At 42.4% G+C, this 23,378-nt stretch overlaps 1 protein-coding gene and 1 long non-coding RNA gene across 3 annotated transcripts in view; one reads left to right on the forward strand and one right to left on the reverse strand.

The window, feature by feature from the left end:
- meis1b (Meis homeobox 1 b) overlaps nt 1-20,005 on the reverse strand; it is an 80,035-nt gene extending 60,030 nt beyond the window's left edge. Inside the window, exons 1-7 of one of the 2 annotated variants that reach the window (XM_038736852.1) lie at nt 18,753-18,774; nt 17,427-17,647; nt 16,290-16,431; nt 15,949-15,999; nt 15,319-15,369; nt 13,890-14,036; nt 4,756-4,867 (exon numbers count right to left, since the gene is read on the reverse strand). In XM_038736852.1, coding sequence (XP_038592780.1) covers nt 4,756-4,867; nt 13,890-14,036; nt 15,319-15,369; nt 15,949-15,999; nt 16,290-16,431; nt 17,427-17,623 — 700 coding nt within the window. In that variant the 5' untranslated portion in view covers nt 17,624-17,647; nt 18,753-18,774. Of the gene's footprint in view, nt 1-4,755; nt 4,868-13,889; nt 14,037-15,318; nt 15,370-15,948; nt 16,000-16,289; nt 16,432-17,426; nt 17,648-18,752; nt 18,775-19,408 lie in introns of those variants that run through there. The other variant, XM_038736851.1, reaches the window with a different exon arrangement.
- Nucleotides 20,006-20,229: 224 nt separating this feature from the next.
- On the forward strand, nt 20,230-22,463 carry LOC119916890. Its single transcript, XR_005447181.1, has 2 exons — nt 20,230-20,462; nt 21,041-22,463. It is a non-coding gene; the product is annotated as an uncharacterized LOC119916890 (long non-coding RNA).
- The last annotated feature ends 915 nt before the right edge of the window (nt 22,464-23,378 follow it).

Genomic DNA, 23,378 nt, shown 5'->3' on the forward strand with positions numbered 1-23,378 from the left:
GTAATTGGTGATACATATCTAATATTGCCAGTCATCGCCTCACTCCCTGGATGTTTCTGACAAGCGGAGAGGGAAACCCTGTAGCTTTTAAAAACAGAGCGAACACTCTGCTCCGCTCCTCTGCTCAACTCGTATCCACATCGCTGCAGCTGCCCGATTCAGTGCCTGAATGTTATTCTGTTTCCCTCGCACGCCAGGCCCTTGGAGAAGCCAAGGGGTGTCCTTACAAATTCACACAGGCAAAGAGGAGTAATTTATTGTGGGAGAAAAACAGAAGGCCCGCTCATATCCGTGAGGGGACCCCCCCCGCCATCGCCGCCATTGCAGGCATATATGATCTGTAGGCTTTTCCTCTGCCCTTCGAGCATTACTCTTCACAGAAAAGCATGATCCAACGCAACAACAGCCACAATGAGGCTTCTCCAGAGGGCTTTTGGGTATTAAACAAAGGGGCCTGTTGGTAGGAACTAGCTAGCAAACAGCTGGGCTAATAGAGTGGGACTAATTAACTACAGGGCCGCTCTCTGACTCTCCCTGTCGAAGCTTGTGGATGTTTACAAAGACCTCCCAGAGAACTGGTTGAGAAAAATAAGAGGCTTTCTTCTTTGTCTGCTCCTTTAGTGTGAGAGGAGACACCCAGGACTGATTTTAATGACATGTGTGAAGCAAATGTGATCCTCCCTCCATTTTTTTCTGACTACCAATGGAATTCAGTGCTAAAAAATAGCCCCAGCATTGTGGTCAAAGAATAAACACCCATAAGAACTCAGCATGGGAGCATTGTCACCACATGTAAAATAAAAATCTTTTTTTAATTGCTCACATTCTTACTGTGACACTGAGAAATCACTGCAAAGCACCTGCTGATGAATAAAATGTCGAAGACTCATTAAATATATATATATTTTTTTTTTTTTATCCTTTAGAAAGTGTTTATCCTGCAATTGAGTTCAACAACATGCGCATGAAGACCTCTGATCATACATAATGCGGAGAATTCCTGCAGCTTTTGGATTTGAGAGAGTGAATGCTACATTTTCGGTTAGAGATGGGGATTTTTATACCAGTGGGTAGTGAACTGTTCAGAGAAGAGGGCAGAGCGGAGCATGTGTTGGTCTAAGGAATAGCCTCAGAAAAAAGGCAAAGAGGGGAGACTGGAGTTCACTAGTTAAAGGCCCTCGACCATCCAGCATCCTTTCTCTGAGCTGTTTCGCTCTGCTGGAGGCGGAGGATGGAAGGAAGAAGGGGGCAAAAGATAGAGAGACAAACAGGGAGAAATTAGAGAGCAAGATGAGGTGTAGAAGCAGGGTAAGAGGATGGCTTGATTGACTAAGGAGAAGAAGTAAGCAGGGCAGATTGAAGGATAGATGAGAGAAAGAAAGACAGAACGAGTAACAGAGAGAGAGAGATGGCCATTAGCTGTGCAGCTCTACAGGCAGAGAGAAAGAAAATGAAGAAAGTAGATAAGAGAGACAGAGAGGGAAAGGTCAGTGAGAAAGCAATCTGTAAAAGGTAGAATAGAGAAAAGGGTGGGGGGAAATACAAGAATGAAACATGAAGAAATGGGAGGAGGAAAGAGGCACAAGACAGAAAGTGCAGGAAGAGTGAAGATAGCGATGAGAAGCAAGGAAGGTAGTGAAGCTGAGAAAGAAAGATGATAAAGAAGAGGGAAAAAATGAGATGAGAAACAAGTCAGAAAGAAACAGCATGAAAATGAGAAGGATGAAAGAGATGATGAAGATAAAAACAAAAAGACAGAAAGATGGGGAGGAAGAAGTAAGCGAAAGGAACAAAGAGGTGAGAGAAAGGGAGAGAAGAAGAATAAACAAAGGTAGTGTTTTAGAGTGAGTGGGAGGCATGGAAGAAAAAAATGGGGAGGAGAGAGAGAAAAGCACGGGGGTTCACACGGAGAGAGAAACCGACTGAGAGCAAAATGAAAGAGGGAGATGCGAGAGTAGGTGGGAGACAAGGGAAAACTGGAGAAGAGAGGGAGGATGCGAAGATGAAAGAGCGAGAAAGAGGGAGGAGAGACAGCGGGGTGAAACTGTCGGGGAGAGAGTGAGCAAAGTGCCAAACAGATAAATAACCAGCTTACTGGGATTACCAAGTGACTGACACACAATTTGCCAGAGCCAATATGACGTGGCAGTGATAGCTCTTAACCCACATAAACCTGAAACCAGTCCAAGATGTCCTCCGGTATTTACTGTTGTCACTACGCCCTGATGCTCTACGCTGTGTGTGTGTGTGTGTGTGTGTGTGTTTAAACACCTCATAAACAAAGCAATCACACAGATACATGCAGAAATCAGTGTGTCTGCAGGCTTCAGAAGAACATTAAAAGAGCTGTTTAATGCTACCTGGGTATAAAAACCTCAATTTAGAGAAATACGCCACATGGCCAAAAGTATGTGGACACCTTAACATTATATTATAGTGTAGTCATATATAGTGTAAGTGGAAATATGATATTATTCATTGTTGAAAATAATAATAAGTATAAAATCAAATGATAACAATAGGAAATAAATAAAGTGGCGAGAAATCCATCCGTGTTTGCGGATGAAAAAGTGTTTTACATATTTCACTGTTACCCTAGCCTTATATTAATTTGACTGATGCTCATGGTAATGAAACTGAAAAGAACTGATTCAGTCTTAAATTAGCAAACATTTTTCAGGAGCTGCAGGTATCTTGATACCTACATACATTCATCATGTTTAGCTCTCAGCTACCTGTAACACTTCAAAGTATCTCATTCATTGAGCTGACACACCAACACACATGCAGAACATGCACATTTATACATATACAGTACCCCGCATCTTACCCTCTCATGAACTTCAACAACATGCAAAAACCTACAATAGCCGTGGAGAGAGATATGAGGATATATATATATATATATATATATATATATATATATATATATAAAGAGAGAGAGAGATGATGAAAGAGAGAGGCAGATAGTGAGAGGGGGCGGGCCAACATAAGAAGTGGGCCTATAATTGGAAAGATATGAAAAATGAACTGTCAGTTTGGTCCATAGAGGGCAAAGGTCACAGAAGCAGGAGCCCAAACTCGGCACAGAGCACGCTCATTAGAGTGACCAATCAGATCTTGCCTGGCTGCCCCAGACCATTAGTCATCAAAGGTAGAGGCGTGCACATACACACAAACACACATACACACACAATATTGCTTTGTCTTCTCTTGTTTCACTGTAATTTCACTCCCTTTGTCACTCTCTTCCACATCATCTGTCTATTTTTTATTTTTATCTCAACTCGTGTCTCACCTCTCAGCCCCTCAGCTCCTCCGTTGAGCATTAATGACGAGTGAGAAAGAAACACAAACAGTATGTGAGAGAGAGAAAGAGAGAGAACGTGTGTAAGAGATGCAGAAAGACAGAGTATGAGACAGAGTGTGAGACAGACAGGGAGACAAACAGAGACAGAGAGTGTGTATGTGTTGACTATATAAATGGCTGCTCATTGGAGTGGAAGGCATGGCGGCGCTCTCTGCTCCCACCCAGGCTCTGCCTCCTGGCACTGGCAACCCTGCAAACTGCTCGCATTGACATCGCCTTTAATAATATATGAAGTTGCTTTTTTGCCTACAGTTTGTTTGCAACACCGCCCCACCACCACCACCAATCTATTCTCCCACTGCTGCTCTCTCTCTCTCTCTCTCTCTCTCTCTCTCACACACACTCATAGAATACATACATATCCAGCCTCAGGAGAATTATCTGGTCTAAGAGGTAAAGTAGACTAATGTGTTAGACCTTTGCAATTGAGATTAAACCTAATATCAATAAAACCCAGAGCATTTTTGTTTAAGTTTAAGTGCATAGAAACTGTCAAAGTAGCAAGCAATCTGAAGTAACAGTTTCATGTTTCAAAGCCATTTCGTCTTGACAAGAGATGACTCATCATTGTCAGAAAATCCTCTCAAACAGCAGCTTTTTATATTCTGTTTTAGCTATGTATTCAATGCCATCCACTGAGGAATCTTAAATAGTTTTATGGGCCTCATAAAATAAGAATTTCCTCAAATAGGTGCATGCAATCCTTCAAACAACACTAAAACATGAAAATCACCATCACCAGCTTATGACAGGGGGTTAATATGACAACAGAAAATAATTCTTGAATCCTCAGAAAACTGAGACGAGAAAGAAAGCGGAAAGGGTTACCTACTTGGTAGGGAGTCCTGCAAGCTAAGTAGTCAAACAGTACATACAATATGAACTGTGTAGTCTGGGATATAATAAAAGCAAGAGCACACAGAAACAACCAAATATGCTCAGATGTAAAGCAAACTGCATGCTGAAGGACTGTAACGTGAAACAAACAATCGCAAGGGTGGAACCAGGAACATAGAAACTGCTCTCTAGACTCAGCTAGGAGCCATCTAGCACGCCAAGCCTGCTCTGTCAATGTGTCCCTGAGCAAGACAGCAAATGCCTACCAGGTTCAGAAGTATTCTTATAGCTGACCCCGACCTCTCCTCTCCTTAGTAGCAGCAACTGTGAACTGCAAAACTCTAATCCCTCTTCAAACAGCCTAAATAAGCCTGTCAAACCTCATCTGAAAACATAATAAAGTTTCATGTACCCTTGCATATGATATAATCTAGCAGATGTACTACACTCAGCACCTTGCTGTACACGTTAACTGTGTCCCTGTCCTCCCCTTCCCCTCCACCTGATTAATGAGAAAAAGATGCAGACACAGAAACTCAGTCTCTTACCCTGTTCACTGCTGTTGTCACCGCTGTGTGATGTGTGTCCGCCGCTGGACGGGCCTGGTGTTCCTCCAGAGCGTGTGGACGCCGTGTCATCATGATCTCTGTTCCAGGACGTCTTTTGTAGAGAGAGACGACAGAGAGATCTGTCAGTTAATCTAATATTAACTTTTTAGGTTTTCTTCTTTTGAAAACTTCTGTCTACATCTACTGCACATTATGTGGAAGGAAAGACAAACTTATACTACAAACAAAATTCATAATTTGCCAGCTCTTAGCCCAGTCACACAGTGTGTGTGTGTGTGTGTGTGTGTGTGTGTGTGTGTGTGTGTGTGTGTGTGTGTGTGTGTGTGTGTGTGTGTGTGTGTGTGTGTGTGTGTGTGTGTGTGTGCGTGCGCCCCTGCAACAATCTTATGGATTGAGGATTTTTGGGGCTCGATGAAGAGAAAGGCCCAGACAAAGAGCGAGCGAACATGTTGTATTAGTTCCCAGCTTTCTGAGGCATGCAATCCACGGCTGCCTCCATTTGGTTCAAACCACTAGCAGATGAAAATACAAAACAACTTAAGATAGGCCGCAGCGAGCGCCAGGGAGTGATGTCACCAGGCAGAGCAGACCGGAGAGAGAGGTAAATAACTCAAAGTATTGCTACATAAGTATAAATCCTCTGTTTTGTCCAAAAATTAAACAAAAAATGGATGGCCAATCCCACTAATGTAGATTTAAATTTCATTTTGGAAAGCAGAGCTAGAACAGAGACATAACCAAATAAGCTTAAGTTTTCCCACAGACTTTTCTCAAACAAAAAAAATTAAACAAAAATATTACATGACCAACCAAACTGAAGCGGACTTAAAACTTTATGTAGACAAATGAAAAAGCTAAAAGTATTACCACAAGGAGGAAGCCCATTCCTTCTTGTATGACTTAAAAAAATAAAATAAGCAGCTGACTAGAAAAGAGAGAGACTTATAAGACCTGGGTTTATATTTAATAAGGTGTGTGTGTGTGTGTGTGTGTGTGTGTGTGTGTGTGTGTGTGTGTGTGTGTGTGTGTGTGTGTGTGTGTGTGTGTGTGTTTTTTGACCTGTGTCTTCCCATTCATCCCACACACACACACACACACACACACACACACACACTATAGTGTTCATACATACACCGTAAGCGGACATCAAATACAAACACACGCATTCAGATGCAGACATATTAGGTTCCCTCACACACATACACATTTACAGATTTGGTGCTTACACACACGCACGTATACATAGACACTGTATAAAACAAACACACACACACACACACACACTCAAATCACACACTCTTTCCCATACAAGCTGCTACATATTGTTGAAGCTAAACCAGATGTAACCTCTTATCTTACAGTGCCTCTGAAAAGCAACATTAGCACTGAGGACAGGAGACAAAAGATACTTCAAAATACAAGGAAATGGAATCTAATGTCTCATCACACACAGCTAGCTATCACAAACAAACACACAACAAACAAAATACACACACAAAAACATTTATTCGAGCCTACTCTACCTCCCTTGTGAGCCTATCTTTGCTCTGTCAAATCAAATGAAGCAGATATCAAGGGGCAATGTGGTGTTTGCATCACGCTTTTAGGGCTACGTGACGAAATGAGTGATAGAAACCCACACGGAGGAAGAGAGGAGGGAGAGAAACACACTGGGGAACAACTGGTTTCAATTGGGATAGTACAAGCAGCGCTGCCTCTACGAGGAGGATTTGGAGCTGAGTTTAGATTTATGAAAAAGTAGACATTTAAACAAAATGTAGATGGAATAAAAAAACAGAAAAGAATATACAAGTCAGCAAATTCAACACATTTGGGGTCTATTAGAGCCCGTTTGATGTTCCTGGGCTATGAAATTATAATCCAGTGCTTACATGGACGATATAATCGTTGTTTTCTAAATTAGGCTTTGAGGCTTTGGAATAAAGAGGAAAGTCACTGCAAGGCATGACTAGGATGGTGATTGGGTAGATAAATGTTGATTTTAACGGGGATAAGATACCAAGACAGTCTTTTTTTCCACCTCTTACAAATTCTTTTTTTTGCTGACCGTAGAACATTGAAAAATGAAACACCCGTGCATGACCGAGTAACTCCAGAGAACATCAGAAGTGAGGTAATCCAGACCACATGCTCAGCACGCAAACAGTTAACACTGGCTTTTGCCAGCTCCTCCGAAAGTGAAGCTTTTAAAAATGAGCAGAACTTGTTTATTCAGAGCTCTGTGAAAAAGAATAGCACAGTACCCCGGGGACGTCAAGCGGCAAGTATTGGAAAAAAAAAACAAGAGCTCGCAGAAAGGATATGTTTTTTCATTTTCTTTTTGTTTTAATTCTGTAACAAATTCCACTTCAAAATATAATTAGAAAGTGGAGGGGGAAATGGCAAACTACTGCATTAGCTGTAATTGAACAAAAGAGCACTTTGCCTGCTGGGAGGCGGCCACTGGGGCCCCATGGGAAAGGGGGCGGGGCTGAGACAGGGCCTGGTGGCATCTCCGCAGGGACGGGGAGTTTATTTATAATCACAGGTTGCCCTTGGACGGAACAGGCCCGGCACTGATCTAACACGCAATTAATACACACACGGCTGAGATCACACAACTCATACACATACCAGTACACACAGGTCGCACAGCATGTGTGCACACACCCACACAAAAACACTTTCTTGGTCACTTAGCTTGTACACACACACACACCCACACACAAATACTTTTCATCTACCTTATGCAAACACATCACAAAACCGCCCTACTCACAGTCCCTATTTAACAAAAGCGTACACCTTGACCACAAGACACACAGTGACAAAAAAACGCACACACCCTGTGCCAACAAGACTGGAGCACACAATGTAGAGGTCCACCTTCACAATATGGGATATGTAAATTAACAAGATGAATAGATGCATAAACTGAAAGCTCAAGGAAACAGTGCGAAGGAGAAAGAGCTGTCCCTCTGCACACTTTATTTATTCTATGTCCCTTTAATGTGCTGCCATGGTCTGTCGCCCTCCCTCTCTCTCCCTCTCTCTCCCTCTCTCTTTAACTCTTTCTCTCTCTCGCTCGGTTGTTCTCCCCTGTGCAGGATGTAGATTAATTCAGTGCTTAATTGTTTAGTAAATTCAATTTTCCACATTCTATTCTGCCTAGCTTTAGCTAAAGTTCTTAAATCTGCCGCGCCAAGCTGAGGCAACCCTATTTGTGAGCCATGCATACCTTTTTTTCTCTTTTTCTTTTTTCATTTCCATTTCTCTTCCCTCCACCGCCCTAATTCGCCATGAAAAGATTTTCCTTGCTGGAAATTCTGATTCCGCTATGATCGGTGAGGCATTCCAATCCAATGCATTCTCATTGTGCCGCGTCTAAGATGCGAGGGGGGCTTCCCTTTCTCGCTGTGCCAGGCCCCATATCATACAAGCGCTCATGCAAGAAATGTTGCCTTGCCAATTCATTTGCAATAATAAAGAAAATGGTTAAGGTTGTTGTGCTTTGCCCCCCACCCTCACTCTGAAATATCTTTTGTGATGATATGGATATTTACTTTTCACTCCATGCCAGCGAGCGTGCGGGAATAATCATATGTGCATACTTAACAGCACAGACATAAATATCCAAATAACCCCCCACACATACACTCTTCCGTGGTGGTACATCTGAATCAAAGATGACAGTTGGGCTACTTCATCCCCCAGAATGCTTTGGTGCATGTGTTCTCTGCGGTTGTTTTCTTTAACACCATTTTTGACCTTTGCAACAGCACTGCTTCCTCAAGTTGAAATCTGCGAGAATGCCATGTGTTGCAGCAGTGAGATGGCCTGCAATAACTCCGGACACATTCTCCCACTCAGCTGAATGCTGGTGGGGAAGCTGTTAGTGAAAGGGGCTGAAAGGCCAACTATTGTAAACTCTTGTTTACTTTGCTTTCCACTGTGACTAGATAAAGCAGGAACTGCCTCTCTGATAACCAGCCAGGCAAGTGCTTGCCCAACTACCTCTGCTTTCTCTGCTCTCTCCACCCCTCTCCTCCCCTCGCTGCAATATTAGTGCCTCCAAAATGAAAAGAGGGGCTGATAATGGTATGCGTGGTGCAAAAAAAAAAAAGACAGAGAGCGCAAGACCCCCTCCCTCCCATTCTGTTCTGCACTCCCCTTCCTCCCCAACTCTTCACAATAGACAAAGAAAGAAGAAATAACCTTATAATTGCTGAAGGGGGTGAGGGAAAAAACTGGATTTGGTCTCTTGAGTAAGTAAAGTATGCTACATTGAATAGCCGACAGGTACTCTTCAATCGGCTTTTTAAAACTGGTGGGTTAACCTCATAGAGACAACCAAAGATAATTACATGTTTGAGATAATTACCAAAGCTTTCAAAGTCCATTTAGATGACACTCGCGGAAACTGACTAACTGGTTTTCTTTCTCTGTGGCCTCTTCCACTCCAACTTTCGCTACAGACTCCTTGTTTACTCTCTGTGAGCTGAAATCCAAACAAAAACATTAACTCGAGTGCTCTCCCCTCCATGCTATCTAAACCCAAACAAAGCATATTTCTTTTTTTTTCAGTTGTAAATGAAAAGGCAGGCGTAATTTCTTAATGACATGTTTTGCTGTGGTTTCTTCGTTAGCCTAGCTTAGCCTGACTCGAAGCCGCTACGCTGGGATGTTCTTGGTGGATCCCTTGGAGACGGGCTGTTTGTGACGGTGGCCATTGTCAGAGGCTTGCAGGGGGTTAAGGGGGAGAGGAACTTTCCATTAGCTAAGTACACATGTGTTAAGCTAGGTTATTGTTTACTTAACCAAAGAAACCACAGCAGGCCTCGGGGACAGACATGGCCGCCCATCATAAGTAACACGAGACACAAGCCAAGAACTTTATTTGCAATTGGGATTTTGTGGCTATCACAATAGAGTATCTGTGACACAGTGCGGCCCCAGCTTTTGTTTGCAGCAATACTGCATGATTTAAAAACAACTACTAAATCAACCAAAAAAATCCATAACTTAGTAGAAAAACAATATACATATAATATATAAGAAGTTCCTGACGTTCCTGTTCTTTGAAGTCACTCTGGCCATGATTTGCTTAATCAGAATCACCCCTACTTGCTATTCCACCACAATAATGAAGAGGCTAAGAAACACACAAGTCACGTGGTCGCCTCTTTGTATCACTTGTTGAATCCTTAACAGCCGCCCCGCATTCACTCCCCAATGGAAAAAGGGGGGATTTCTGGGGATGGGAGGGAGGAGGGGGTGTAGAGGAGGAAGGGGGTGAGTGGGGGTCAAACCTCTCCTCTATTCAACTACAAAAGCTGCCATTACCAACAATCACCACAATGATTCAAGAGTTTGTATTAAGATCAGCAGTGTGCCACTGTAGGAGAGAGAGGGAATGAATAAGAGAGAGAGAGTGTGTGCGCCTGTTAAATTGGGTGTAACTCGATCCATACTTCAACGAGAAGCGGATAGATTAGCGATAGCGGTGTACTGATTAGGAAAATAGTGGCTGACCCCAGCGGTCAGGGTTTCCATTGAGTTGGGTGGGAGGGTGGGGGTGCAGGGGTCACTCTTTGACTGCCAGAGTTACCTAAACCAACACTCTGCTGGGTCTCACTGACCTGGAAACCAGCACTTGTATGGCATAACAGTGCCAATTGTTGGGAAAAGATACCACGATAGCACTATCAAGAGTAAATTCTTACACAGTGACCACAACACTAAGCTCAAACAAGCAGGGTTTGTTTAGGAACGATTGCGCGGGACATAAGAAAAACAGCTCCCAAATGTATAGATGCTATATAAGATTATAAGCTATTTCACATTCTTTTTACATGATTTGCAGCAAACAGCAAACAAAATCACATTGAAAATGTCAGTAAGCCTCTCTAATGTAAAATTACCTCTTCACTGAATTAACTCAACAGATCAACTGCTGAGCATTCATAATCATTTAAGACTCTCTCATATCCACAAAAGGGCAGGCAGAGAATATTTTTAAGGGAAATTTCAATTATTTCCAGCCGCACTTCAGCCTGCATGGCTCAATCAAGTAGAGGAGCTCTTGAGACTTGGAGTGAGTCCTCAGCACTATTAGTAGTGTTCTGCTCTACAGCGGAGAGCCCAGGCCCTTGGAGTTCATTAGCAAATTGCTGTGCCCCTCCCCATGCTCTCTGCGCAATTAAAGGCAACTGTGCAAATGACGTACAGCAGCGTGGAAATACCTCCCCGCTTCTTTAGACTGAGGTGAACATGTGTGCCAGGCAAATAGGGACGCAATCAGCAGTGAGACTGCGGCCCCATTTCCACAACAACAAGAAGACGGAGACAGACAGCCATATTCAGTGTGGACACAAGCCTTTCCACATTAAAGGGCTCTGCAAATTTCACTCAGAATAATGGACTTTTATTGTGTCTTTTATGTTTATATACAGCTGAGCTCAAATCAGGATGCATATGTCTAATGGGGCAACTGGAAATGTGCTGCTCAAGGGAAGAAATTAGGAAAACGTGGTGGGAAGCTCTCCAGGGAGCAGCAGGGAAAGGGTTAAGAAAGTCCAACTGGCGCTAACCAGTCACTCCACTCACATAGCACCTGAGGGGGGTGCTGCATTTATCAGGCCAGTCTGAACACACACGCACACAGCGGCATACACACAAACATACACATATATGCATACACTTGTAGACAGATGCATGCACACATCTCGTGCACATTTGTGCGCACACACACACACACACGCATACACACCCTTACACAAAAAGATACACACAAACACAGGGGGGTGAGCCCAAACTGGCTGGGCTGCATTCACAAGCCAGCGCAGAGACTCTCTGACTTTTTCACCTCACAGCTATGCTCTGCTTTCTTTTGAAAGGGGCGCTCAAAGTCCGTCCATACTTGCCTGCATAGGCAGGCTAACAAAACAATGTAAAGACATGTAAAGAATATTCAGAAAATTACGCTTATGACGCAACGGTGCATAATGCAGCAAGAAAGTCAGCGTTGTTGGATTGTTGAGTTTAATAAATTCAAAGTATTTTCTTTCCTCTGACATTTTTTTCTCCTCTGCTACAGTCGCCTCACTGGAATAAATTGGTTTATGAATAAATGAGCCTGCTTTCTCCGTCTTGTTAACATTGTTCTTTGTGCAAATTCTCAGCATTTTTTCCAGTCCACTTCAACTTTATGCCCGAGGGCATATATTAAAAATACATATGGAAAGAGATAATGCACACACAACGCAAATTCGTTAAGGATGTCACTGCGTAACAACTGAGATAAGATGTCACACAAAAATAGCCCACAAAACTCAAAAAAATACATATTCAGCCACAAGTAAGTTGTGAAGTGCAGTGCCATTAGACTGACAATATTCAACAGTAAGAGGCATGCACCCTCTGCCTTTTTCGATATGCCCATTTACACACAGCCTGCTTGTGGACAGTCTCCATGTTATCCCACAGGAACATCAGCACATCTTTCAAAATTACACATCTGTCAAAAAGTTTTCACTGCATTTTAATGCAAACTATGCCTGTAGGTCATTTATAGTATTCTGTCATATCAGTGTAAACATAAGCTTGTGTGGTTTTGCCCTGAATTGGCTATATGTAGGGACCATTATTATATTAAAATAGGCCATGTCTTCATCTTACAGTCAATTAAAGATCTGCATCAGTGCCCCAAGCATAACATAATTTTCTTCATATACCTAGAAACCCAAGGGTTTTAACAGACTCTATTTTCATATCTATATACCATAAGGCTTCATTCCATGTCCTGACCTTTCAATAAAAAAAAGCTTTGAAGACTGAATCCCTGAGAGAATACAACAAGTCGTTCAAAGAGACACTTAAATGCACAAGTGGCGTCTGTGTTATTTAATTCTGTTCCTGGATTAAATGAAGTATTATCTTCCGGGTGATCTTTCTCATTTCCATAATCAGACATAAGGGCTGCGGATGGAGGAGTGCATGCGAGGCGGGGTGGGGGTCTTCCCAGTCCGCTCCCAGTCCTGCCATTCAGCCCAGAACATAAAAGCCGGTGGCTGTCTCTCTCTCTACTCAGACCAGCAACTCAACCATATGGAAGTCCGCGGATTTAAATTATTTAGCCAAATCGCTTCATTACTTTTTATGTTGGACGATCCAACTAATCCCTTTAATTTGGACACTTGATTTCCCCCCCCCCCTCATCGGTATCCATACAGTTCTAACCGCTACTCTCCTAAGCCATTCCTTCAAACTCTGGGATAGTTTAACTGTTCTCATAGCCTGCAACCCTGTCTCCTGCACAAATGACTGGAGCTATTAATGGCCAAAAATCCAGATTTGCATAATTCTAATCATTGGTTGCTTTTATCATTATTTAACGGCAGTGTATGGACCATTAGGGTCATTCCTGTGCGTACACTACAATGTCCCCGGAGTGCCAACAGTCAGTGGAGCACATAATGAAGGCTGTGGTTATCTCTGATATCGGCACAAAAGGAAACACTCCCTAATCTACCTTTAATACCCGCTTGCTTCTATAGCTTTCGAAAATAAACCTTTGTATTGGTGCTGAATCTGTGCGCTGCGAGGGAAATAAAGGAGAAGGAAGAGAAGGGGTCTCGATAAGCAATGTGCACTCATGTCTAAGGAAAAATACTGACAAGACGCGTAATGAACCGTGAACTCCACAGTGGAGAAACCAAGGCACCTAAACCACAGTCTGCAGCCCATGCTGCTGCTCTCTCCTGGGCTGCACTACTGAGGGGAGCTGATAACGTTTCGTTATGATTCGAAAAGAGACAGAGAGGAGAGAAAAATGGAGAGAGGCACTAAATTAAAATCGACATGAAACAGGTCAAGTTTATGGCGATGCTTTTTCGAGCTAATCTCCCAAGGTCGGTTCCGGGTTCAAGTCTTAATGGGCCAATAATAGCAACATTATTCAGAAAAATTTTCATTCCGATGGATGGAATGTAAAACGGCCTTAATCATATGCAAATAACAGTGCAGCGGAGTAGTGACCTAGAATAGCTGAATTGCCAGCAGGGAGAACACATACACACACACACACATACAGAAGGAGAGGGAGAGAGATGTACCTGATCAAGGGCCACAGATGATCTTGTGATTTCCTCGCTGTCTGATTTGGACCCGCCCTCTCTGTCGTCTATGACCAAGTCGATGGGCATCTTGCCTTTCAAGCAGCTGATGTACCGGTGACAGAAATTATCACACAGCTCGTGTACCTTCAGAGAGAGGAGGCAGAGGCGTCACACTCTCACCCAAAAGGGACATCATCACACAACAGTGACATGTGGTGCAACCACAACACCGCCCCATCACACACACACACACACACACACAGGATAGACTTTGACATGCAAAACATCCCCGACGAGATTTTTAGGCCATTTGGCAAACCCGCACATCCCAGCACCGTTATTGCATTTAAACTATTTAAATATGTTTAAAGAGTTAATATGAAACATAACAGATTCCTTGAAAACATGTTATTGTTTTTACATTGTGGTAAATTATCAGGATAAAATGTGATCAAAACTCACATTTTATTTATTAATTCTGCCTCCAAAAAAGTTTTTAATGTTGCTTCAGCTTTGAAATTATAACAATTGAAATAAGATCACTTTGGAAACTTCCGGCTAATGTTTGTTCAGTTCCCGCGCCGTGCCGTGGTGGCAGTGCACCCGGACTGTGATAATAACTTCTCCTCTCAAAATGGAGATATCGTCGAAAATTGACAGTGACAAGAGGGCTCAGGGGCTACAACGCACTCAACACCCGTGTTAAATTCATCATCGGTGCCCTGGGTTGTGGCCATTAGAGGAGGGCGACCCGCTTGACTGACATTTAAGGTAAACTGTTTAATTTCCTCTACTTATTACATTATCACTGCCAATACAGCGCATCCTATCGCCCCAGAAACAAATGTCAGACGGGCAGAGAAACATAGAGAACTGCAAACCACCTTAAAGTTCATTTACTACATTGTGCACATTATATACAGTTTCCACCTCTTATTTAGCCCACAGGCTGCCTGATCTGAGAAAGGGTGATGGACGACAAACAAGTTTTAAAAACTAAAACTTTTAACATCTTTGATAATGTTTCCCAACGTTAAAGTTTAGGTTAGAAGGTGACAGTACATGCTACTGGAGTCCATCTGATACGGAGACAAATCAGAGTTTTACACCCACTACTCCCTCTATCCACAGATGGCTGCCTGGGGCCTTTTGCCCTCCACAAAGAATCGTTTCTAAAATCCTTCAAAGTTCGCCTATATGTTTCACCTTGCATGCAATTTCTGCCAGCATTAAACTTCATTAAAACATGCGGGGAGATTTGGGCACACAGATACCCGTTCCAGTTGTAACAGCTTGAGTCGTGATTAAACGCGGAAGAGAAATGGCCCCATGATTGATTTTGACGCTAATTATAACCGACTAGCAAAAATACATTTTGCATAGGTCTGAAGCGGCACACTGGACAGAAATGGCGAGAGAATATTACCTTCTCCAGCTCCAGAAGATGAAATCGTAAAACTTGAATGGCTTGAATCATCTGAAAAATTAAAATAACAATAAAAAATGAGCTGCTCACATCTCTTGATATTAAACAGGCACGTTTTTCTCAATACAAGTAACTGCAGACGAGGAAAATATTCATATGAATGGATTTTATGTAGAACTGATATTAAACATGGATGTTATTGCAATATGGAGAGCAGGCATACAGTACAGACTGGCGCTGCAATAAGCCTCAGAGTCAGAGATCTATTAGCCAACCAACTAGTCGTGAGGAAAACGTTACTCTCACATCACAGTACCAAGCTGTGCAAAGTGAAAAGCATGAATAGAACAACTTTCCAGGCAGAGTTCAAAGGTTTGTGACAGCTGTCTAACAGCGGCGCTTCATCTCCAGATACAACTGGGGGCCATCATGATATCAAACAGGCCAAAAAGAGGAACATCACCTCCAATCCTGCTTTATCTTTTCAGCTCCACATGGCTCTCTGACACATACATGTAACCTGTGTAATCGGCCCATAAACATGCAAGCAACAGCTGGTATATTCAAAAGCACTCTGAGAAAATATAGGAAATGTAATGTGTGTCATATAAAAAATATAATGTATCTTACCAGATTATCCAATTCTGGATTCGATGAAAATAAAGGCTTTTCTGCCCGAATCTAAAAGCAAACACATTTTCACATTTTCATAAAATATGTGAATATAAAATGTTATAAAATTATATATATCACGTCAGATTAAATGTAACTTGGAAGTACTGGCATAATGGTGTATAAATTCAACAGGGTACTCGATTAAATTAAACACATTTAATAACGCCATTTTATTTTCTTTCACTGCAGAATTAACTTTACGCACAAAGGTCAGAGCTCCACACTTATTTAATGCAGGTAAGAGCTCAACCAGCCCGAGCATGCAGATTTAAAAAAAAAAGTCAAACTTTCCTGACCTGTTTTGCAAACACAGCTATGTCTTCATTGAAAGATTCCGATGAACAGACGTCTCCTCCTGCCACCCCGGGCTCTCTGGGGGTGCAAGTCGCTAATTCACATTTCTCAAAAATCAGTGCAAGCAAGGGGAACAGGGGGTGCCTGGGAACACACACAATAGCAAATGTCACCAGAGAGAACAGCGCCGGGGTCAAGACTACTCCAGGCTAGATTTAGCCAGCCATGCTACTCTTCAACAACTCGCCCATGGGGAATGCTGCTGCAGCCCATGCTATTATATTATGCAGAGGCTCGGAGAAAGGCTGCAAACAGCGGGCAGAGTTCTGTGATTAAATCTAGGTGTACCTAATAGCATAAAAGCTTTAGAGTCGGTCAAACTATTTCTTACACAGGTCTCCGTTTGGACCCCAGGCGTGTGTGTGTGTGTTTGGCAAAAATCTCTGAAGCTGCAGGCACTAAATGTTTGCACATTTGTTGATTATTATTATATTTATTATTATTTATGGTTTATGCCATCAGAGTAAATATGTGCAGGCTGGTAATATGTTGAAAGGTGTAATATGGCGTAAGATGGCGAAACTGTTACTGGCATGTTTAGCCACCATGAAAACAGCATGCTTAGAATTTTAATTAACTCCTGTAAATTAATAAATGACGTGCATATGTGGGACTTCCTTTAAACGTGATATATTTTTAATTTGCTGAAGCTTGGCACATTATTAAATTAATTAAAATGGTTAAAAGGGAGACGGTAATTATTTTGCTCATAATAAACGGTGGAACTTAAAAAGAAACTAAGCAAGTTAAATTAAAAAGAAAAATATTACAAGCTCTAACTAAAGTGGACGTTCTCTTATAATTATTCTTAAGGGTAAAAATACATTAGCTAGATAGTCTCCATACCTATGTATTTCTTAGCCAATTATTCCCAGCGTCTCTGCAGCAGTTTGGGCTCCAGTGTTTTGCTGAAACACTTCAGAGGGACGCACGGCCGTCCTGGCCATTGTGCCGGTGTTTGTCCTGCGACGGGACTGACTTTGCACCAACTACCCCACCCCGACTGCCCCCTCCAGGCCTGGATTTAAGCCTGGCCGCCAGAGAGTGAGTTTCCCCGCGGACCGCAGGCTTGCACCTACCCGTATATAGCGTCTTTATCTCTCTTGAGAGCGTCGTTAACGGAGGAGCCCATGCTGGGAGGCATGGTGTTGGTGTGGGCGGTGTGCGGGTACTGGTGGGAGTGCAGCTGGGGTCCGTGGTTGAGGTGCACCGCCTGCATGGACCGAGCGCCGTGCGGGTCTCCGTACATGGTGGTCGGAATGCCCACCCCGTCCATCCCGTAGTGGGGCAAGTCTTCGTACTGCACACAACACATACGCGGGGCCACAGTGAATATACATGCACAAGATAATGTCAAACTGGTTACAACTTTACTATACAACCACAAGTTAGGAATATATTGCAAAAGTGAACTGAAGTTGGAGAAGTGAGACTTAAAGTATTGTTTTTCTTCTTATAAAAAGAGTAAAGTAAAAAATCTGTCAACAGGGTGAAATAGTTTCATTAATTTCCAAAACAAGTCGACATGTTTCAGCATTTTTCTTCATTCAACGCGGTTTCCTGATAGGAGTGCACTCAGCTGCCCTTTTCTGCTTTGCGTCATAATACTGAGAGTATTAACACATGCAAAACAAGATAAATAAATTATCTCCAGTCGTTTGAAAACTTGTTTTGAAAAAAAACACGTTTTACAGACAGGAGTCTAAGGAACTTGTTAATATTTTTTACAGGAGGAAATCTACAGCATGCATTCTGAATAGAAAGTTAGTTTTGTTTGTCAGCTGTTGTTTTGTCAGCTTTTTCACAGTGACCTTTGTGGCTTAGAGATGAATAAAATAAATATGAATTATTCAATATGTTCAAAAATTATGGGAGTACAAAAAACTAAAACTATATCAACATGGCTCGGTTCTAATTCGGTTTTAACCACAATCATTCTGGTGTCCTGATTTCCACTGAGTACAACAACAAATGTCTTAAATTTGTTACTTGGCGTGTTTTCTAATTTTAAAGTCTCACAATTGTGCAGCATGTTATCAAGCACACTGTGATTAGTGCATAACAAACGCTGTGTTGTGTTTTTTCAGACGATGTTTAACTGGAGCAGAATATTCAAACTTTTCCACGTGTCAGTTTTGAGTTAAATAATTCAACCTCGTTTTTACACCGCTGTTTAGTAGTTATTTAACACTCTGCTTGCGTGTTCATAAGCAGAACTGTTGATTCAGGTATCCAAAAGCCTAAACTAAAATCCTTGTTCGAGGTTTGCTCTTTTAAGAGATTAAAAATGAGGCTTGGATTATTGATAGTGTTCTCTAGAAGTGACAAACAAGTGCCGGGAAAAGAGTAAAAAGAATTATCACTTAAAGCTGAGCTTTTCGACCCTAAAGGCAAGAAGTGCAAACCTCAGCGTGGTGGAGCTCCAGTGCCAAACTAAGCAGCTAAATGTGTCCAGGGTGTCCCTAACATCTCTGCTTCTACACTATTTACCATCCCTGTGAAGATCCCAGCAGCTGCTCTGAAGCTGTCCTGTAGTGTACGAATCAAAGCGTTTGTCATCACCTCATTACTAAAAACCGCCTCACTGCATTATGCTAATATTGCATATTTTAGCACAATTTGCGCTTTAAAGCCGATTGAAAAATTGACGGTGAAATAAGGAGTTTTGTCTTGCTCATAAATGCTCCGATCAACGTGAAATCTTGACGGAACAGTGTGATGAGAAATGTGGAGATTTGTTTTGCCTCTATGCCCTCCCCCATTTCGCTTCCAGTAACTGGCCTGTCATAACTAATCTAAAAAACATAGCCGATGTGAGATATGATCACGCTTCCAATGTCCTTCGGTGGGCCGGTTTGTACAGCAAACGAACGCGGCCGCGCGTAATTCCGTGCCAAAAGACGCCAAAATGAAATTGTGTCTCCATGTGTCAGGACAGAAACTTTCGCCGCGAGTGTGTGTCCGTGCGGGTATGTGTGTCATTAAGCTACGTTACAGTGCAGGATTGCGTTAAAGCACAGCAGACTTAGAGAAACTTTTTAGGGGGGATTGCCCTACGTACCCGTTGCGCCATAACCCTCCTGACTCCCTGGTCGTCCTTTCAGTTTAGATAAATCCCCTCTGAGGCCAGGGTGGAGATGTAATGAAGAAAGAAAATCCAAATAAATGGGAAGACGTTTCAGCCAAAATCCCGTATGCCTTTTTTCCACGGAACGGTGAAGCCAGCCCCCGCTTTCTGCGCAAGTTTAGCCCAGGCGCGGTGAATAGGTCCTCGGCTGTCCTCGGGGCAGCGGCGCCAGGCTCCTTTTCCAAAACCAGGATGAAAATAAAATAGCCCCTCAAACAAAACTGGCGACTCTCATGGCTTTTTGCCACTCCGCCTGTCAGTCAAAACGCGAGGGCTTGTCAAAAGTACAGGATGAATGATGGTCCGACGCGCGTCTCCACGGGATCGGCACCACCTAAATGTTAATCGTCACAATCACAGTTAAAAAATGAAGCAGCTCTCCTCTCGTTTTCTTTGATCACTCTCGGCTCCCGGCTTGATTTTCTTATGCAAAAGCGTCTGTAGGAGATCAAGAGGAGGTGGGGTGATAATTCTGGCTTAGGCTTTCTTAAAGGAGCCACGATCGATGCTGAGCGTGTGTGCGTGTGTGTGTGTATGTGCCTGTATGTGTGTGAGTGCGTGTGTATGCATGAGCCGCCTGCCTGTTTGTGTACAATGGATGTGTGTGTTGAGCTGAGGAGGAGCGGAGGATCTGGACCAGACTGCTGAAACCCGGAAGTAGTGGTGGCCATAACAGGTCGCGTCTTACACAACGCACCGGGCTGCAGCAAGTCGAGCAGAGAGGAAGGGGGGTGGGAGGACCCTGCGAGCCCGGCAAGCCGAACCGCGAGCTGGAACAACACAGGGATGGACACAGAAAATCCACCTATTATTCCCGCTTCATGTGCTCATTCTCAAAAACTGACTCTAGTCTTCAATCTGGAGCCGTTTGTAAATATAGAAACGTCTATATTTCGGGACTAGCGCACCCAGAAACCACTTTTCTGTTTGTAAACAGTATTAACGGCTTATTGAACCATCTTTCAACTCTGATATGAGATATTGTCAGGTATGTTATCATCAAGTGCCTATATGATCTGAATTGCAGATTAAGTTTGGACTGGATATAACTTTATAATCATCGTCAAAATAAGTTGTAGGTGTAAAACTAGTTCATTATAATATTAATATAATATTTATAGTCAGGCAAGGCTTCTCATATGCTGTTAACATGATGTCTGCATGAAATCCAAAGAGCAGCTTGTAGCCAAACATCCAGTCATGCAGGTTTTGCGCCTCTTGTAGCTGATAATCAACTTCTATGCAGCCTGTTTGCTCCCGGCGTTTGCATTGATACACATAACATTTAATCATGGAAATGCAAATGCAGCAAATAAAAAGCTTGGAAAACGATTTAATTAACAAAAACAACTTGCTTCAAGTTATTTGGAAGAACATTTTATATTTAGTTTAATTATTGATTGTTTCCAATGCAAAAAGCAGTGTAATTAGTGCACATCTTGACACTGTGTTGTCGTGTTCATGCTGAATTCTGAATTAACTTATTTAAACGTTACAGTAGCTTTTTAAAGTGTCTTTTATGCCCAAATAACAGTTAACATGTCGTCCGTCCCTCTCCCCCCACAGCAGCGCTGAATGGGTCGCTCCAGTCTGCCCTGGCTGTCCAATGGCAGAGAAGCTCAGGGATGGGAGCCCCCTATTGGCTCCCCACATGATCGATCAGGGGCTGATTGATCGGTTTTAGGCCACATTTGCGAGGAGGCGCAAAACACAACATCGTCCGCGAATGGAAAACACACACTTTGCGTTTTCTGTCAGCTCATAAAGGCTGTATATTCACCAAAACACAGAACATTTGACCAATAAATCTCTCTCTCTCTCTCTACACATGCATCCCCCCCCCCCCCACACACACACACACACACATCAATTTTCACATCTCTGACTTAATTACTTACATCATAATGCATTCACACTTAAGATTCACAAAACTAAACAGACTCACACTCAGATTAAAACTCTTAACAACTTTCTTCTCTCAGAGAAGTTATTCAATTTCACTTTTGTTGCTTTATGAAGCGTTCACTTGAGTTTCACAGTTGCAGAGATTGTAAAAGTTTGGTCAAATATTGATGAGCTTTAATTTATGGAGGAGAAACTTATATTCTCGAGTAATTTCAAGAAAAGCTATGACAGCATTGAGTAATGTGCGGATGTAAATGAACAAAATAGTATGAATTTACTACGTTATCTGGTTGTATATGATTCCTCGCCGGGATATAAAGGGCTACAAATCTTATTTAATTTAGTCTATCAAAGTTTTTTTTTAATTAAAAAAAGAGTTTAACTACCTCTGCATAAATCTGCATAAAATATTTATGATAAATTTCATGACATATGAAGTAATATAAAAGCGGGGCAAGTTTCATGGACATGATTAGTTTTCAGATAAGACGCATATGTAAAAGGTATCTATGAATCCCAATGGATTTTTGTTTATTTTTAAGGTTGTTTTCCACATGATGATCACCGACTAGAGGTTTACTCAACTTTTTTTATTATTTCTCAACCGACACACGTGAACGGAGTGTGTGTGAAAGAGGCACATTATCTCCTGATTATGGTCGGTGACAGCCTGCTTTAAAGTTTTTTCTTCGCGTGCAGCGCGTCCAGTCATCGATCATCTGCCCCCGGTGCCACAAATTGTGTCATAACATGATAATGCGGCTTCACACATTCGGCGGTGATTCTTGTGGTAAAACCCGAGCGGTGGGAAACGATGGGACAAATGTACAGGCATGAAATGACTATCACAGCCTCCTGCAGTCCGGCAGGCGAAGCTCCGGGGCGCGAACAGCAGAGAAGCCACGAAGCCACGCAGGACGCACGGACTTTTACGCACAGAGATACCGGATCATATAATAAACTGGGTTGACTTGTGCTCGTCGAGTTTGTTAATTCAGTTATTTATTGGTGAGTAGAAGCTCTCCTTCTCTCATTCTTTTTTTACGGCACATTAAATAATTAAAACCCTTATTATTGTCACTAAGATATTTCTTGAATGGAAGTTATTTTTAATTAAAGGAGAAGCTGCTGTTTTAATCCACTTTTAGCCAAATTTGTGGGGTTTAGTGAAACGCAAACACGATTATATAGCTCACTACACCACAAGGCAGACTACATTTTATAGGGTCATTGAAAAAAGCAAAGCTAAATTAACATTAAATGAGACCACATCAGCGCCTGCTCACTGTAAAACAACGACAGTGGCATTAATGGCAATTAAGCTACTTCAATTAGCGTATATAAAAGCAAAGTGGAGTTCCACTTTCTCTCCTGGAGTTGCTCTTTCGTGAGGGTCAGCACATTTTGGCATCCTGAAAGAGCAGGGGGGCAAATACTGTCATTGCGGTTTAATCCGCTTTGCGATGACGGTAATGCTTTGAGTCGTTTCAATAAAATCAGCAGGTATTACTTTCAAACGGCTAAATGTAAATTGACAGCATGTTTGGCTCCCAAAACAAATGGAAGTGTTATTAGACGGCCTGTGCGCCACGACTTGTGCAGTTTGGAGACTAAGACAAGTTGCAGCCTTTATGTTAGTTTATAAACACAGGCATCATACAGACATTTAATGTCCATGATGTGTATTCTTCACTGTGTAACAGATTACTATTTTAAGTCACTAACAGTTATTTTTAGCTCAGAGAATGTTGTAATAAATAATGCAAATTTGAATATTCATTTGAACACGTACAGTTTTGAGTTAAAAATAAAAGTAAAAACTAGAACTCCGGATCAGAGAATCACTGACCGAGCCTTTGTGATCATCTATGTCTCTGCTTGTTTAAAGAAACAAGGAGCAACTGGCAGCCTGAGGAGTCAAAGTGAGGTCAAACTTTTTGCAGCCCCGCAGCTCTGCGCCCAAACGTGTTGGGATCTGCAAAGGCCACCGAGTCTCTCT

This window comes from Micropterus salmoides, unplaced genomic scaffold, assembly GCF_014851395.1.
Source record: "Micropterus salmoides isolate LMB-PRFRI ecotype aquatic unplaced genomic scaffold, ASM1485139v1 Ms_hic_scaffold_22, whole genome shotgun sequence".
Taxonomy (NCBI): domain Eukaryota; kingdom Metazoa; phylum Chordata; class Actinopteri; order Centrarchiformes; family Centrarchidae; genus Micropterus; species Micropterus salmoides.